This window comes from Mycteria americana, chromosome 3 (assembly GCF_035582795.1).
Source record: "Mycteria americana isolate JAX WOST 10 ecotype Jacksonville Zoo and Gardens chromosome 3, USCA_MyAme_1.0, whole genome shotgun sequence".
Classification (NCBI taxonomy): Eukaryota; Metazoa; Chordata; class Aves; order Ciconiiformes; family Ciconiidae; genus Mycteria; species Mycteria americana.
In genome coordinates, this window is record NC_134367.1 from 24,786,154 (window position 1) to 24,805,603 (window position 19,450).

Here is a 19,450-nt window from a genome sequence, read left to right on the forward strand (position 1 = left end):
CAGTGATAAGGATTACACGAAAGTACAGGCAGACAATCTATCCCACACAAGAATTTACTCTGAAGACTGAAATTGTATTCGGCTTCAGTAACTGGAAGTTCTTAGGCTGAAACTTTGAAGAGTACAGTTTCCGCACCTTGTGACTAAACATATATAGCAATTTGAGAGGTATCCAAGATGAGCAAATCCATAGGACAACTGCTATTAGAGCAGTTAATAGAGCAAAGAAATACATGGGAGATTTGGCAGAACTTTAAAGGGCATTGGGTACAGCACCAGTGAAGTTAATGGAACCAAGGCAATTTATAAAATGTAGATACAGTCTGCTATAGATATATTGGCTAGGCTGTCTCCTCCTCCTAGCCCAGTAATTTGCTGTATATGTATGGTGCTTCAACTACTCTGCAGTAGTTCCAGGATCAGGAAATGCAGATGTCTACACTTGGTATTTGCCAAAACTATTTTATGAGTAAATATTTCATGAGTAAATGTTTTATTAGTTTTTATGACAAAATTATTTTATGAGTAAAACTAGTAACTAATAACTAGTTTTTCACCAGCTGCTGGAGAGCACTTGAATCCATAGCTGTAATATATACCTCAGTCACTCATTTAATATTTTTGACAGTGAAGTAGAATTCTATCTAAATACATATACATTCTGAAAACATCCACCAGCAACAAGCACTCTCCACATGACACTCTCAACATCAGTGTTGATTCTGTCCTTTTAATTTCCTATATGATTCTGACTGCAATTTATACATTTGAGCAGAAAATGTCTTCGCATTGCATGACACCCCTGTTACTTTCAAAAAGACATTCACAGAAAAGCAAGCAGTTGCAGTGGCATTCTCTTTAAGAGCATCCTGTAGTCATCTTATGAAGTTGCTATACTACAAAACATGAGACAGTAACATGTTAAGCAGAGTTAAATTGGGATTTGAACTATATATTTCAAATATGCATATTGCACTATATTTTTTATAATATCAATGGCATGAAATAAACATGCTTACTTCAGCTAGATAGCTGACTCATTTGTGGAATTCACTCTTGCAAGACCCAAAAGGTTATGCAAGTTAAAGCTCTATGAATGTATTTACCTTGTCTTTGGAGCATAAATTTTCCAAAGTCTTTTCCATGTATATCACCTTGATAGGTAAAAACACCTCTTTCAAGCCCTGATGATACCTAGAATATGTTGAAACAGAAAAAAGATTTCTGAAACAAATAAATAACAATGTTTAGCCATTTGTTTTTCTGACTTACAGTAGATATATGGAGCCCAGATTTTCACTGTTATCCTTAAAAACTGTAGTGAACTCTCTATGCTTATACAATATTTATCATTTTAAGTTTGCAACAGTATCAAACAAAGTTTCAAAATAACACCTGGAATGTCTTTAAAAAATCTGATATATATTGCTGGGGTTTAAAATTCTTCAACTGGCCTACATATAATTTAATTAGTATATGCATATAGAAGTCCGCTGAATTGTCAGATTTTAAATTATTTTCCATAGAAAGCATCATGAGGCACAAAGGAGGACTGCAAAGAGTAAAATAACTCTCTTTTTCTTCAAGATTAAATGTAATTTTATTACAGTGAACTATTTACAAAACCAAAAAAGGACAATATTTCTAAAGGTAACATTCCCATTCTCATCTAAGAAAACAAGGCAAAAACTTGGCAAAATATGCTGATTCACTCCACCTTCCCCCTAGTAAACTAAAAATTCTAATGGGAGTGTGGCAAATAGTATACGTATTTTTGAAAAGAAAACCAATATGATCTCTACATTGGTATCTAGAGTGCTGTATTCCATATTTGTAATATAAAAAGTTGGAGAGAGTCATATAGGAAATCACAAATTACTTCAAACTTTAAACTCAGCAAGTTTTATCCATAGCAGTCTGGTTACTTACATAACCATCTAGTGCCCAGTTGTCATTTTCAAACTTGCTTACAAAAATGTCACTAGGTCCTTTAATCTGAAAAACTTTCAAGAGCAAATGGGCTTCTTCTTTCTTGTAAACACCTATGAACATAAAGGAGGTAACACACGCCTTTTAAACAATTTTTCAACCAGTTTGTTCAAATATCCTTTCAAAGCTAAGTATATTGCTTTAGAACTAAAATATTTTGTAGAAAATATTCTTTAATATTTTATAGAATTTTATAACTTGGAAAAAACAAGATTTAAAGTGGTGTAATAACGGGATCTTTTTTTACTGCTATTTTGCCCACATCATGTTTGATAACCAGATGCAAAGATGGTTTTGTACTGTTTAATTTTATACATAAATGGGCAAGAATATTTGTCTTTTTGTACAGTATTTCAATAATTCTGAATACAGATAGAATTCCTTGCCTGGAATTTCCTTGAACTGGAAAAAACTGGATTTTATTCACATCACAACAGTATATTGCTATAGTAAATATCGATAGTGCAGTGAAAGAAAATTTATTTGGCAGCCAACTACTGAAATTCTCTCTGAACTCTTGACCTTAAAAGGTACTGATAGCTGATAATCCTCTTTTCAAATATAACTGCGATCAGAGGCTAAATCAGAACTTCACGGTCAGATTTGCAGAAAGGAATGCACGATGTTGATTAAAAAGTATGCATAATTTAATTTAAGGTATTTATTTATCTGTGCCTATTTTATGTTATGCCATTATCAAGACCATATTGTTTTAAAGCAGATATTAATCACTATTGAATAATGGAGCTTTTCAATGGTACATTTCTTAAAATGCCTATATACACTTTGTCTGCTACTTCAATATTACCTGTGAGTTCAACACATCAATACTATCCAACAGTCCAAGATGAAAAAACCCTATCTCAATATTTATTTGAAATGTAAGGGGAAAAACAGAGAGGTGACTGCATATAAATTGACTGAAATCTGTGCAGACCATTACATTAGGAACTTTCCTTTTGCAAAATAAGCAGAAAAAGATTTTTAGTGAAAACATAAAGTTTTTGTTTTGTGTTTGGCAGAAAATACAACAAAACTGAACAGATGAAAAAAAAGAACAGCTTTTTTAACACCAAATCCTGAACCTACCTGATAGTTTGAGTTGTATGTTGGATGCCTCAATGAATGTGGCATTCACCTTGCTGCTTGTAGTATTGAACCAATCAACAGTCAGAGTAGCAGGCTGTCTTTTTCCTAAATATTCATAAAACCCTTTCCACAGTGAATTTATAAAAAACACATCTGAGGGAACTAAATAAAAGTGGGCAAAAAAGAAACAAAGAAAGGAGTAAACTACAACAAAGTAGCAATTTTTCTAGCCATACTTCATTTTTTTTGTTACAGCATCAATCCACTGTTCTAAGGAGGTATTATAGTAAAAATTTTGCAACAGTAGACAATATATCTAATGACCTTTCCACACAATTGCCTATAATATACGACACCTGTCCATTACAATATATGTTCTTAAATAACCTCACACTTCATAGCTTGTGTGCTTCAGTGAATGTCCCCAAGAATATGAAAAATAATGGAGTCTTCCCCTAAAGCCCGGTAGCTTTAAGGTATGAGGAAAAAAAGGAGAATAATATTCTGAAGTCAGGGATTCCTGAAAGGAGACATTATCTTAGGCCATCCCTTTGGTTTTATGAATCTATTAAAGCAGCACTGTGTGTCATTTTTCAACTGAATATCAACTGAATATTCAACTGAATTCACTGAATTCCAGATACAGTTTAGCACAAGTTTTTAATCAGTCATTTTTAGACTCCACATCTTTTCTCCATACAGTATTACTGCACCTGTGAATAGTGAAGTTGCCTGAGCAGGGAACTTTTTTGCTTTAAAATAAAGGTCTGCTTCTCAGAAACTGCCGTTTGAATAATCTGAAGTAAAAAACCTATAAGATGAAGCATGAATTACTAGAAGAAGTATATGTATTTGGGTCATTTATTTGATGTTATTGGTACTTTTCGTCTATATAGAAAAAATAAATTATTTACAGGTCATTAAATGTTGTATTTTAAATGTTTGGCTAAATTGCCAACAGAGTAGAAAAAGTCTCTCTTACTCAACAGTATCTGCAATATTAATATTAATTAAAAAGGAAACACAGAAGAGAAAAAAATTCTTAGGAGAAGATTTTATGTCAGATAGATTTACAGGGTGCTACATGACTTGAACATTCATTTCTGCCCTACACATTGCTATATTTCTCCCATATACTTCGCTGTTATAAAATCTGGGGAAGACTTCCTTCAAACATGGTGATTAAGTTAAACAAACAGTTAAGTTGGCCAAAAGAGACCAATCTTCCTCCTGGCCAGGCAGCATCCCCAGTGTTTCCTGGCAGCTTCTGACAAGTGAAAATAGACATTTTTCCACTTAGTTCTAAGCTTTTTCTAGCATTACAATTTGAGAAGTAAAGCTTTAAGAATCAAAATAAAACTTCATAAAAAGAACTGTTTAACCAATCACATGATATCTTGACAAAATGACAGCCCTAGCAACTATTAAAATTTACCCTTACTATCCACAACCACTACAAATGATACTTGCTACATAGCTAAAGACTGATATTAGAAGAGTTTCACACTCTTCTAACTAAACTCTTAAAATACATTATTGGATTTTTTTGCATTTTATCAAACTCTGAGCGCATGTAAAGGCAGCTGTCTATATTGAAGGAAATTTATCAGTGTAGGTAACCTGTGTATCTGGTTTGAATAAATCCCATGGATATTTCCTCCTCCACCTAATCACTGATTGCAAAAATGAATCAAAAAGAAACCCACGTCAATAATACCATGTACTTCCAACAAAACATACTGACAGGCATCTGAAAATTTGATGACTGATTAGCTGTTGACTGTCTCTTAATCATATTATTACACTTCCTAGGATGCATTTCATAAAGAAGAAGGATAATAACTTCTTCAGTGACTTTTGCCTTCAAATTGTGCAAAAGCCACAAGCAAATGTTCAAGCTCAATGTGGCATGATTCGAAAACACCATTAGTCTGTTGTTTGTACCACCATTGGATTCCAAGTGAGTGGAGACCCACTATATGGCTGTGAGTACAACAGCTTCAAAGAATCTTAAGTGCTCCCTTTCCAAAGCAAAACTCAGTGTAGGACTGGGGCTTTACACAAGGTAACCTCAACTTAATACCAAAAAATCTGAAGCATTAAATTTCAATTGGTATCTCACAGTCCTTAGAATGCATATATTTTCTGCAAATATATGAACCCTGTAAAAGGTCTTTCAGACTCTTTCCTACATATTTCTCGTTGCTTTGCTACAATAGTGACATACAGTAAATTTGAAACCCACATTTTAAAAATATGTTAAAATTATTTTTATTTGTCTTTGCTTTTAATTAAAATAGTGTGTTTGAAGTAATTCTCATGAAGTTGAACATCTAGTATTACTGGTATGAACCTGACAGGTACTATGTAAGACTTTTATAAAGGAGCAGAGACCATACTTGTTTTGTCACATTCAACATCTTCAATATCTACTTTCTCTAACCACTCTAATTGTCAGTAATAGCTGTTAATCTTTGTGAACTAGTACCATTGTCTCAGTATTTACAGAATTTGCACTTCCTGCAGATGGACAGAATCAGTAGGGGAAGAAAATAGCAAAATACATTTCTGCTTCCCCAGTCATGTTTTTGTAAAAGGTTAAAATGTAAGTTCTGCAGTCCCATGGATGCTGCTGAGAAATCGGAGTGGCTTTGACCCAATTCTGCTGAGCCCTTGCAATGTCCCTACCTTTCGCACCCACTGTGGGCAAATGCAGAATGAGAAAAATGAACTGGGTATTATCATACTAATACTGCACCAACTACAGATTCTCCTCAGAATGTGACAAATGGGGAAATCCATGGCTACTCATTAAAACAGCTTCTGAACTATTTTTGCAAAGACTATACAAAGCAGTGAGAACCATGGGAACCAAACAGAGCATTGTAGTTCTTAAACTTCACATGGGTATTGTGACAATTCTTTAGTTGCAACTTATACTCAATTACAATTTGCAGTACTGTAAAAATGATAGTTACTATTGCTTATGAAAACATTAACTCTGGCAAAAAAATAGCAATTTAATAAACAATAATAAACATAATTTGTATTCAGATATTCAAAGGAGGGAAATCAGAACACAAATCTATTCTGTTACAAAAACAGTAATTTAGCAATATTAGCTTCATCCCATTTAAAATACAGATAACAGCAAATGGAATTTTCTACCAAAAGCCAAGATAACAACGTAAAGAAAATGCTCCAAAATATGTAGTGTTCTATACTAAAGAAAATTCACAGTTTTAAAAGACATAATAATAGCGCAGACTTGGTATTTAAAAACAGCTTAAAACTTTTCCTTGTTAATTACTGTTTTTTGTTACACAGTCTCAGTTCTCTGCTTACCATTATTGGCCTTTTCAATCATAACATTTCATTTTTCAAAAAAATGCCTTTCAAATGGTACTTACTTATCAAAACTAGTTATAAGGGACATGATGTGGTGTGAATTGATACTGATGCTCTGCATAGTGAATAGATTTGGAGACTTGGTCTATATTTTAATTTGGCATTGAAACTTCAAACCTGTGTGGTAGCAGATTAATGTGTACCTTAGGTGTTTGGTGAGGTGAATCCTTCAATAAATGAAGACTGTATATTAATTATAATGAATGCACATTATAGCCTGCTTTATTGTGAGTCTGTAGAAGTAATGCATTTGAGAAGAACTCATTTATGGTTTCACCTGACACTCTCACTAATAAACCTACCAGGAAGGTTAATTATTAGCAGAAATACCTTTTTATCCCATCTACTCTACAGAGTCCTTCTGTGAACTGCTGTGAGTGTGAACCATTAATCTTATTTTCCCTGAAGCTTGCTGTAATTCAGAATATAGAGTTGCAAGCTCATTTATTTAGTGAAAACTGCTCATTGTTAAATAAGTCAGTAAAAAAAATTAGGCCCTTCATTTTCTGAAAATGATTGAACCTAAAAAGATCTACATCAAGGATTTCTCAGATGTATTTGTCTATTTTGTCACTGGCAGGAGGAAAAGGTTAACTGCACGCATGTTCATGAGGAGGCATATTTCTATGTAGCAGCAGCAATGCTTGCCTGCTGGTGGTGGTCCTATCTTCAAGTACTTTGAGAGTTTCCATGAAATGAAGGCCACCAAAATTTCTAAAACTGGTTTTTGGTGGGTTTTTTTTTTTTTTTTTGGTGGTTTCTTACAACACTTGCAATGTAAAGGGTGAAACGTTGACTGAACCCAATCCCTGCAATTATATTCTACACTCATTATAAGGCTCTCCATTATAGCAATGTCTCTGATATAAAACTACTTGAAATCTGGGGTTTGTGTATATATGCTTTATCTTTTTGGTTTGACAGGGTTTTTTGTGCAATTCACAACATTGGTGCTGTAGAAATTAAAAAATGTTGTTTGGGAAAGAATTTCACAGAAAAGGTTTTATATGGTACCTATTATTATGAAAGACCTCAACTTTTATATTCCTTTGAAATGAGTAATAAATTCTTAAGTTAAATATTGGAAATAGTTTTATTATCCATAACAATCTAGGGTGTAAATCAATTTAATTTATTTAGATCTAAAACTCTTCTTGTATACAAACCTGGAGTTTTAGTTATTGTTTCATTAACTTCTCTCACTCCTTTACCTACAAGTAAAAAGACAAATTATCATTTTCATGAACATATTTGGTTTTTTTTTAAATAGAATGTTAAAACAATGCCTGATGGATGCAATAATCTCTTATCCAATAGAGCCATATTTAAAACAGAAATAACTGGTTTTGAATACTTCACATCTTCAAACCTATACACTTACACAACACTATCAGAAAATAATTTAGGTAAACAACATTTTTACTGTGGAAAGTTGTCTGGCTAGCCAAGTATTTCATACATTTAGGTCTAAAATTTTTATATCAGTCCCAGTGCTATAAAAGAGAGCCTTATAGAGGGGACAAATACTATATCTAATTATGAATAATAGTATATTAAATATAGTAAAAATTGTATTAATAAAGATTGATACATTTATGACACAAACCAGCAAAAGCCAGAGAGCTGAATTAAAATGACAGGATCAGATACCATGGGAAAGGATCACAACCAGTGTCATTTGCTACATTTCTGGTACCCTCAGCAGAGTTATGTCCATTGACCCCAGATCAAATTCTGGCCTCATATCATTAGCCACTTTAAAAAGGCTAATGTCCCATAGGAATATTTGGTCTTGCATGTTTTTTTTCTTTAGGAGCAGAAATTCACTGATTAGACTGATCAAGTGCTAAGAAAGTACAAGAAGTGTGGTGCACTCAAGAATTATACCTAAAGACTGTAAGCCAATAAAAAAAAATACTGCTTATAGAAACCTTTTCTGTATTTTATCTTTAATTTCAAACAAAAAAAGAAAATTAACAAAAAAATATAAGATTATTTATCTCAAATTATTACTTATATAGTACCCATGAAAAATCACCCTTTAGGGAACTAGAATAAGAAGATAAATTTTTATGTATAGATTGTATGTCTTGACAATGTTGACACAAAGTCTACCCATACATTAATGAAAAATCAAATATTGTTCAAACATCAAATCTATTTAGCGTTCTTTGACATATTAGAATTAAAAATCATGTTGCAAACATCTTTCCCATGGCATCTGACTATTTTTCCTTTATTCATATTCTAAATATAGTTTTGTTTTATTTTTCTGAATCGGGAACTTACAGCCATGTTTATTCACATGTGAAGAGCAAATTTAGCCCTCATAACTATATACTTAGAGCTACTCTAGCAAAACTAGAAATTTACATGGATATAAATAAAAGTGGAATCTGGTGCAAAGATGTCTTTATTTTTTTATTTTACTGTTCTTTTTTTGTTTAGAAGATTTTCTTAGGCAAAAAAGCATACCTGAATGAATCTGAAAGCCAAGCTATAACTTTTTTTGTTCCTAATAGAAAATCATACATTAAACACTGAATACATTGAAATACTCTTTAAAACTGTGACATAAAGATAAATACAGTTAAAAGTAATACTTTATATTATTTGAGTTTTGTTTGCTGTTGTTAGGGGCAAACTTATATATGTGTGCCTGTGCATTTACACACACATATCCCCATGTTTTCCTCCATGAGTTCTAGATGCTATGCTCATTTTCATTTTTTTATTTTTTCTTTCATAAAGTAAAAGCTGTTGTGTCATATGCTTTTTTAAATAGTAAGTAGAAAAAATTAATCCTACTATATAAAATAAAAATGTCAGGGAAAATGAAATCAAACCAAGTAGGGCCCAACATATCACTTGAGTAAATGACTTACTTTTACAAATAGGTGATTTTCCTGTCCATTTCATATCTGGTTTACATGTCCGATGCTCTGATCCACCAGCAAGAAAAAATCCTGGCTGACAGGTATATACCAAAGTATACCCTAAAGTAGGAAGATCTATTGCTTTCACATCTACATGTGCCGGTGTCTCTGGCTGCCTGCAAGCATGAGCTGAAAAGGGTTTTTTAGAGTTAGAAAAAGTGGTCATAAACAGTTTCCATAGGATTAGACTACATAATTTGAAATAAAGGCATGCCAACTTATTCCCTTTCATTATGTAATCTTTGTACACCGTTTAGAAATGTCAAGTAGCTATTACTTGTAAAAGTAACACTCTGAGTGTATAGTTATGTTATTGTGGGAAGATGGAAATGATACTATCACATATTTTTAAACAATATACCAAAATTAAATCATGATAGCAAACAGAAAAGAATTAAAATGAAGGGAAGCACATGCCATTGTACATGGTGCAATGATTGGTCCTGTGAATTATTGTACTGTCACAGCTTCAAGCATCGCTTCCATTCAATGTCTTAAAGAACCTTGAAAATTACAGAGCAGTTATTGTGCTAAATAAATTCATTATAAATTTCAATTGAAATAAAGATTCCATAGGAAGGCTTTGTCATAGTACATTGATTATAACAGATATGGTTGCTCAGTATGCTTCTTTCTCTGTGCTCCATGGTGTTCATTTATAACAACCGAAAGATAATTTGAAATAGGATAAGAATCTAAGGACATTATAATGAATTACTTTTACTTAGATCAGTGTATTTTAATACAATAGTTATTTGATGTCCTCCAACCCATACAGAGCTATAAATACACTAATCATTTGCATACCCATGCATAGCCCAGAAAAGATGAATTTTGCTGAGTTATAGTTTATGATTCACAAAATACTAGCCAACATAATAGCCCCATGCATACTTCAGGCCACTGTCTGTTCTCTATTAATCACACACACACAAAAAACCTAGATTAATTTAAAGCAGCTAATGCAGTGGGTTAATGAGGACAGACTTTTTTGAGTAAAACTGATAGAATTATTGTGAACTTAATGACAAAAAAAATCTGAAAAATCTTACTTCAAATTCATATTCCAAATACAACTTTGGTCTTAGAGTAGGAAACAAAAAACATTTAAAAATACTGTTTTAAATAAAGTTTACTTTTTTGTAGTATATAATTTACTATGAATTTCCACATGCATCACTTTGTAACTCTTGTAACATTGCACAATATTCTAACTCATTAGATAAGAAACCAGACTTACGAATGCATTCAGACTGTATGCCACTCCAAGTTAAGTTAGCAAGACAAGAACGGGTGGTAGATCCCTGAATATGATAACCTTTCCTGCATCTGAAAAAGACTGTGCTCCCAACCTAAGGATCAAAACAGAATGTTAGATAAAAGAGGTATCCATCACATGTAGTCAGATATCAAGACAGTGACAAGCTACTTGAGAGGTTTTTGCAAAAATGAAAATATCCTCTTTTTACAGTTTCTAGAGTTAAACTTTTTTTTAAAAAAATGAGATGAAAAGTTTGAGCAATTGATCTTTTGTAACCTTATTTGAAAGCAATAAGTGGAAAAATATTGACAAGGCTGTGCACATGGAAAAGAATGACACTCATACATTTCAGCTTAGTTTGTCAGCGTGACAGAAGCAAGCTAAATGACTGAGATGTCTCTCTTTCCTGTACATCACTGCATATATTTCAATAGAACTTGACCATAAAGTCTGTTTCAAAGGTCTCTCATTGTGTGACTTGACTGAAAATGTTTTTTAAGAGGAAAAAGGAAAAAGAAAAAACTATGAAGAACTGTTCCATCTACAAATAAATTCACTAGAGAAAACTCCTGGCCACAATTCCTTACACTGCATTTGTTACTATAAACTACTTAAGTTTTACTTGAGATATTCAACTAGCAGAGTGATGTTATGGAAAGCTTTCCTATGGTCAACTGTGGTATGACCTTTCTCAGAAGAAAAGTTAAAGTAACTGAGAAAACTCTCTTTAGACTTTCACTGAGACTAGGAAAGCATGAAAATTGGATACAAAATTGCAAGTGATGAAGAATTTTCATAACGTACGAGAGAGAGATTGTATGGAAAGTTCTAGTAAAATGGACTTACTGATGGTATTGACAAAAGTAACCAGAATACAACTCCAGATCAAGATATTTAAGGAGGAGGGGCTGACCAGTAAAGCAATGTTTTCATTTTGGATAGCACATCTTGTCAATAAATATGATCAGATGAAATAAATAAAAAACCCCACAAAAATTAGTATTATTTGAAATTATATGACTTATTAATAAAGTAACATATCACATAGATAAATGCAAGTAAGTTACAAGTGAGTAGTGATCAAAGCATATTAATAAAATAGCTTGCAGGTATATAAATGCAGATAGCTCTACACTGCAGATTTCATATAAGGACTTCAATGGACATAAAAAATGGGCAGTTATCTTCAAAAGTGCCTACCTGTTAACTATATACTCAGTTACATAAAAACAGATTATCATGATAGATGTTCAGCAAATGCTGCACCAGTTCTTCCTGAAGTGGCTTGGGAAATTCACTAGTATTTTTAAAGGTCAAATTACTGGTATGGCTTTGTAGATGTATCTATTTATAACTATTTTTAAACATATTCATCTCTCTATCTTGCCAAGGACACAGAGCACGTCTGTGTAATAGAGACCAGAACAGAGTGTAGCTGGTCTTGACTCTAAGTCATCTTGCGTCTTGTGAAACTGCCAATTCTGGTATCAGTAAGTAATGATGAGCTGCAAATATTTCCTCACTAATCCAAAAGACCAAGCAAAAATATAATGTCTAGGTTCAAGGTAGTTACAGAGTTATATTTCTTTCTCATTTTACAGGTAGAAGTAAAATTAAAAGCAGTGCAATCTTTGTGTAATACTTGGATGAAAAACATTGGAGGCATTTGTAAGTCACAGCACAGTGAAGCACAAAAGGCACAAAATGAACGGGGCAAGACAGGATGCTGGTAGATAGGGGAAAACCTTTCAAAGGTCTGCTGCCTCCTATCACACCTTTCTGAAATGAAGAAAGACTGTTAAAAGCTGATTTATAGAAGCTTGGCTAAGTCATACAAACAGGAAGTCCTACTAATCACATATGCCAAAAAAAAAATCTACTTTACTAGCAATTGGAAAGAAGTCTACATCTTGTTGTACCAGATAGCGATCTGAGAGTGAAAGCACATTGTATTGGGTTTGCGTGGCAAGGTTTTGGTAGCGGAAGGGCTACAGGGGTGGATTCTGTGAGAAGCTGCCAGAAGCTTCCCCCATGTCCAACAGAGCCAATGCCAGCCGGCTCCAAGACGGATCTGCCACTGGCCAAGGCTGAGCCCATCAGCAGCAGTAGTAGTGCCTCTGTGATAACATATTTAAGAAGGGGGAAAAGTTGCTGTGCAACAGCAGCTGGAGAGAGAAGAGAGGATATGCGAGAGAAACAACTCTGCAGACACCAAGGTCAGTGAAGAAGGAGGGGGAGGAGGTGCTCCAGGCACCGGAGCAGAGATTCCCCTGCAGCCCCTGGTGAAGACCATGGTGAGGCAGGTTGTCCCTCTGCAGCCCATGGAGGTTAAGGGTGGAGCAGATATCCACCTGCAGCCTGTGGAAGACCCCACGTTGAAGCAGGTGGATGCACCCGAAGGAGGCTGTAACACCATGGGAATCCTGTGTTGGAGCAGGCTCCTGGCAGGACTTGCGGACCCATGGAGAGAGGAGCCCACGCTGGAGCAGGTTTGCTGGCAGGACATGTGACCCTGTGGGGTCCCACGCTGGAGCAGTCTGTTCCTGAAGGACTGCACCCCGTGGTAAAGACCCACACTGGAGCAGTTCATGAAGAACTGCAGCCCATGGGAAGGACTCATGTTGGAGAAGTTCATGGAGAACTGTCTCCCGTGGGAGGGACCCCATGCTGGAGCAGGGGAAGAGTGTGAGGAGTCCTCCCCCTGAGGAGGAAGGAGCGGCAGAGAAAACGTGTGACGAACTGACTGCAACCTCCATTCCCCATCCCCCTGCGCCACTCGGGGGGAGAAGGTAGAGAATTTGGGAGTGAAGTTGAGCCTGGGAAGAAGGGAGGGGTGGGGGGAAGGTATTTTAAGATTTAGTTTTTATTTTCTCATTATCCTACCCTGATTTGATTGGTAATAAACTAATTTCCCCAAGTTGGGTCTATTTTGCCTGTGACGGTAATTGGTGAGTGATCTCTCCCTGCCCTTATCTTGACCCAGGAGCCTTTCATTATATTTTCTCTCCCCTGTCCAGCTGAGGAGGGGAGTGATAGAGCGGCTTTGCTGGGCACCTGGCGTCTAGCCAGGGTCAACCCACCACACACATACTTGAGAAAGACTAAATACAGAATCAGTGAAGACCTACTATTGCCTCTAGAGGTGAATGAGAAGAAAAAATTAGCCTTCATGTTCAACAGACATTAGAACAGTGAATTGGACAGTACAATTCTGGTATTAAAGACAACTTGTGAGGCAGATAAAAGGGGAAGAGAAAAAAACCAAACCCCTGATCAAATTGGGTGCAAAGATTAGAGTTGTTTTTGAAGTAATGATGGGGACAGGTACAAGGTCAAGATGAGACAACAGACAGAAAGGCAGCTGCACCTATTACTAGAAGAAGATCTGCCCTAGGGGTGATGCCACAAGACATGGCTAGGGGAGAAGTGCCTTGGCATCTGCGAGCCAGTCAGGAGCAGAAGGTGAATAAAAGAGCTCGCAGCCACAGCAATGATAGACAGAACAATTGCAGGAGAGAGAGGTTACCAATAAACAGAGGAATTTACAGAAAGGATTTTTTGAAAAACAGTTCTACTAACTTGATCATAATACCATGTAGAACACTGCCCTAGGTTCAGAAATAAGCAGGAAACCCAAAAAGAACATATTTTAGATTCCAATCACGAGTATTTATACCTGAAGAATCTATCCACATGAGGTCAATCAATCTATATAACGACTGTAGATTGGTCATTGTTGCATCTACTTTTATTTCCTCAGTCACTTTTCTGACTGTGACTTGGTAAACTAATAACCTATGAGGAATATGGAAATTATAGAAAGGAAATTCATCACAGAGAACCTGGATCCAACACATAGAATAATTTTATCTTCTCTGACTGAATAAAATGTAACATGAATTGCTAATTTAGTAAAGCCACTTGCTGACTTTTTTGTCAAGGACTGCATGGCCTTTGGATCAGACAGGTCTTTGGTTGTTAGGTATTTACTGACTATTCATCAATGTATGAAAGAATTATGATCATAAAGCAAAGTAATTATATCATGTCATATCATATTAGGTAATCAATTTATAAATAGTCGTCCCTACTGAAGTCTCCTAGAAGAGTGAACACATGATATATTGCAAGATTAGAAGTTCTTTCTTTAAGCTGTATGTTAAAAAAAAAGCTTGGAATGAAGCATGAGTTTTTATTAAAAAGGAGTGGAAATTTCCTAAGGTTTACATCAGACATTTAAGGCTACAGATAATTTAATATATCTGTAATTATTAAATGCATCTTCATTTTAGAAAGCTAATAAATAAAAGAAAGAATTACCTCATAACCTCTGGAACTGTTTTGTATTCCAAAATGTGGAGTACCAGGGTCTGTACATGTATTGTGAGCTGGATCTAATGTAAAATGTGAAACACGACAGATATTATTATGGTATGGAAAGAATACTCTAAAACTGTTTGCAAAGATTAACTCATTTCATCAATGTCTAGTGATGACAAGAACTGAATTTTTAGTGGAATGTGTGTATTTCTATGTATTACTTTTGCATTTCCAATTAAATTTCCAAGGTAGATCACAGTGTTTTGTTTCAGTACGTTGCCACTATTTAAGGTTATTTTTGGAGGTATATTTGGCAGTGTAGACTTTAGAGTTAGGATTGCATTAATTTTTGCTAAGCTTATCCTTTTAAACCTTTTTGAATACATAGTATATCCCACTATTCACAATGCAGATGGAACATATAGGGAAATCTTTTTTTTCTCCTTTCCCAACGAACAGCTTAATGATTGTTAGATTTCTAAAAAAACTCCAAAACCCCCAAAAATACCAAACCCAAAACCAACCTGCTTTCTTATAGCAAGTAAAGGACTTAATTTTTTGACAGAATTTTTTCTATGTCACCAAGAAAACAGAAGTTTCAAATGGACCACTACCTCAGCTGTTGCTGGAGAATGAAAAGACAGTCTCCCCACAAAAAAAGGTACGCCAACAGAGTATAGCTAATTATATGATGAGCAGTTTCATGAGTGTAATCTAAAGCAGCCTGAAATTATTTTTGATTCAGCAATGTCCACTTCACATTCTGATGGTGTATTTGCTTTGGGGTTGCCCAGTCACATCCACCAGGTAGACAACACAGGACTTGATCCAATGGATCTTTCTGCACTATGTGATTCCCTCTTGGCAACCGAGTCTGCTTTTGTGCTGACACTGCGTTACAAAGAACGCAACTTGGGACTATATTTCATCTGTAACCATTTTTAGTTTTCTGTAGAGGGAAAATTGAACTTATTACGTACTATAATGTGATATGTCATTTCACTCTCAGTCAACTTCCATTTTCAGTGTTGACCATCAGTAGTGCATAGCAATTCAACTGAACTGATATTTACCAAAGGCTTCAAAAGTTAGGTGGATGTTGACCTAACGTGTGAGAATGAAAGCCAAACATACTCCTGACCTTGAGCTGCTTGAACAACTGAAGAACTTTTTACAAATTATCATCAGCTGGAATGCCATTGCTAACAATAGACACATGAAGCTGAACTGACTTTTTAAGATAGGTCTCATCGGAAGGAACAGTGGGGAAAAAAGGAAGAATTCTCAAAGTATTTTAAAGAAATTATCAATATCCAGAAATAGAAAAGCGTGCCATCATTTGCCATCATATGGTACTTCTAGGCATAGTTCTCGGTATTGTTCACTGATCTTAATTTTCAAATTGCTTAACAATAGTTTCTGTAAATATTTTAGATGGTCTAATATTTTCCGTTTATGATAACATAAAAACTAGGATGTAAAAGAAAAGCTTATGTCTTTGATGCAGTATTTTCCTTGTACTTCTATATTATGCTATATAAAATGTAAATAGAAATGTCATTATGACATTTTCAAATTTGATTCCTCACAATAGACCTGAGATTTAGCTTTTGTAAACCTTCTTGCCTTCTGTTACAAAAAAGAGATGTAATATGGATTGCTCTGTTCATAAAAACTATGGACAGAAGGAGTTTTGAATGAATATTAAAAAATTGTATTGAGTGTTAATGTCTTAATTTACAAATACAGGCTGCTTTCAATAATCATGCTTGCCACCTTTTCCCAGAGTGCCCACCCCAGCTCTTCCACATAGCCAATATCTCTTCCACAGCAAAATATATAAATGGGCTACTGTCTGTATCTGAATGTGTTTGTTTAGAAATATCAAACAGGATTTTTCTATTATAACACCAAAATCATTTTCTCTAGAAAGTCACCCTAAGTTGGATCAAATGCTGATGTCAGTGCGAGTTACAGGTGTCCAGCATTTCTCTCAGTTAGTCTGATTACGTAACATGCTAAATGCCTATCAGTTGCACCTCAGTCAATGAGAAACTGATAATACTTGGCAGTTTATCAGAATTTGAAAATATCAGACCCAGCATGCTTCAACCTTTCGGGCTGTACAAGCCACTTTCACAAAGTCCCAAAAGCTTTTTGATTTAGGATTGATTCTGACAAATGCCTTTAACTCTCCAGTGACAGAATCTGGTCTTTAATCTGCCAAAGTCTTCTGTGTATCTAAAAGATTCTAAAAATAAATGGAACAAATTTATGCGCTTGCACTTATTGACATTCTGCATTTCCAGCAGACAAGCAATCATGTAAATTTACAAATGACTTCATATGTGATTGTGTTTATCCTAAAATTTTTATACTCAAAATATAACCTTATTTATCTAGTTCTTTTTATATTACACAGACGTTTTCTATATTTGGAAAGCTAATTGCTAGATTTGTGATAGTGTAATAGTTTATCAAGAATATTCTCAGTAGAAACAGCATAAGTAGTGGTAGTTATTACCAATGCATGTTGGCTGAATTCCACTCCAAGTACCATCTGCTTGACAGAATCTTCTTGAAGAGCCTATCAGAATAAAAGGGGGTCTGCACTGAAAGCTAACTTCAGATCTGTAGGTGAAACTTTTTCCATTGAGGCGTCCTTCTGCTGGAGTACCAGGATCACCACAAAACACAGCTAATACATAAAAAAGGAAAGAAAAAAAGTTATTAAAAACTGCACATTCTTCAACTGAAGTATTCTATATTGTTTTATGTGCAAGTCAAGCATACTGAATATGAGTGCAAATGCTATGTTCACTTATCTGTGTAGGCTTGTAGCTCAGATAAATTCTTGACAGCAATTTAAAATTAATTGTCACTGTTATAGTTATTATAAGCATAAAACTTAACCTGGAAAAATAGACCTTTTAATTGAGACACTTAAATGCTGATTAGATTTGGATGACAAAGTAATCTCAAAGTAGACAACGCTACATTGTAACGCTTCAAAATGTATCCACTTTTCACATCAGTCACCCTCAGATGAGTAGGCTGGAAATTTTTGCCCTAATTAAGTAAAAGGAAAAATGTTTGTCAGAGTCCTGACAAGATTTCAAGCACTGAAAGAGATGAGTTGACAGATTTAGAAGAAGCTGAAAAACAAATACAAACAAGATATGAGGGTATGTACTCGCCTTCAGGAAAAAAAAAAGAATTTAGAGAGGAGAGCAAGTCTATGAACTTAGTTAGGATCCTTATTTTCATCTGTTCATGGAAATGGAAACAGGGAAGAAAAAAGGAAAAGTGCAAGGGAAAATTTTAATCATGCTCACTACAAGTCAAATTCAGAACATTCAAAAAGATTATCAGTAAGGCAAATGGTGATGGGTCCAATTAAGTAATAAGAGATGAAAATGATTTGGGGGGAAAGGAAGAAGACCATGACCTTAAATGGGCACAATCACTCAATTTCATAATGAGGTATGCTTTTTGGAAGAAGGAGGGAGAATCCTGCAGTACTCCATATATTACCTGATCTAGCTGAGTCCTTTTTAAACTGTGAGAAACTAACTGTAGCCCAAGACAACTGATTGTAGCTTTGGTGAAGCCCAACACAACTGTACCCTGAAAACTTACGCAAACATTGTGGGATGTCTCCCCGCCAAATTCCTCGACCCTCACAGGAGAGAATAGCTGTGTTAGATAGCTGATAGCCTTCGGCACAGCTGTAACTCACACTGGCACCCCAGCGATAATCAGATCCTTCCACTTTCCCATAGAGTACTGGTGGAGGTGGGCCACAGGTAATAGCTGTGTTACAAAAAGAAAAGTTATAATTTTAAGACTTTATAGGGTTTAGGAAAATGCAACATAATACCTATTCATACTTTCAAAAAAAAAAAAAATAATGCTGTTCAGTTCCAACAAAGCATTCCTGTGTTGACAAAGCAGCCTGTAATAGACAGAAAACCAATTTAAATACAGAAATACCACCTCTAGATTTAGGAAGTCCCTGAGCTCTAGGTTGCTGGAAGCCAGAAGAGTATATAGCTTATCTAGTTCTGAATTTTTTCCCTACATATTCATTACTGACTATTGTTGGCAACAGGCTATGGAGCTAGGTAAAAATTTTCAATGAATATGATTTATTTCAATAAATATGTTTCTATGATTCTACGATGCTAAATATTTGCATTTTATTTTAAACTAATTTTGCAGCACTATTTAAAGTCCCTAATATGACTTTTTTCATTCACCTGCTCATTTTCTAAGGCTTTCAGCACACAATGGACATTTACTTTATTGGTAATTAGTGGCTAAGACTCTTTACAAATATTCTGATGTTTTCCAGCTTGGAAAGAGTGGCCAAAACGATTAAATATCGAATGACCAAGTTTACATTTACACATCAGTTCGTTCAACAAAGAGCACAAATGTAAAGTCA

The 19,450-nt window shown here is 34.8% G+C and overlaps 1 protein-coding gene across 1 annotated transcript in view; it reads right to left on the reverse strand.

Moving 5' to 3' along the window:
- The window catches only part of CSMD1 (CUB and Sushi multiple domains 1), a 1,314,206-nt gene that overhangs the window by 12,357 nt on the left and 1,282,399 nt on the right, over positions 1 to 19,450 (reverse strand). Inside the window, exons 60-68 of the mRNA XM_075498045.1 lie at positions 18,643 to 18,816; positions 17,528 to 17,701; positions 15,004 to 15,077; positions 10,663 to 10,774; positions 9,372 to 9,551; positions 7,653 to 7,697; positions 3,079 to 3,240; positions 1,930 to 2,042; positions 1,107 to 1,194 (exon numbers count right to left, since the gene is read on the reverse strand). Coding sequence (XP_075354160.1) covers positions 1,107 to 1,194; positions 1,930 to 2,042; positions 3,079 to 3,240; positions 7,653 to 7,697; positions 9,372 to 9,551; positions 10,663 to 10,774; positions 15,004 to 15,077; positions 17,528 to 17,701; positions 18,643 to 18,816 — 1,122 coding nt within the window. The remainder of the gene's footprint in view (positions 1 to 1,106; positions 1,195 to 1,929; positions 2,043 to 3,078; positions 3,241 to 7,652; positions 7,698 to 9,371; positions 9,552 to 10,662; positions 10,775 to 15,003; positions 15,078 to 17,527; positions 17,702 to 18,642; positions 18,817 to 19,450) is intronic.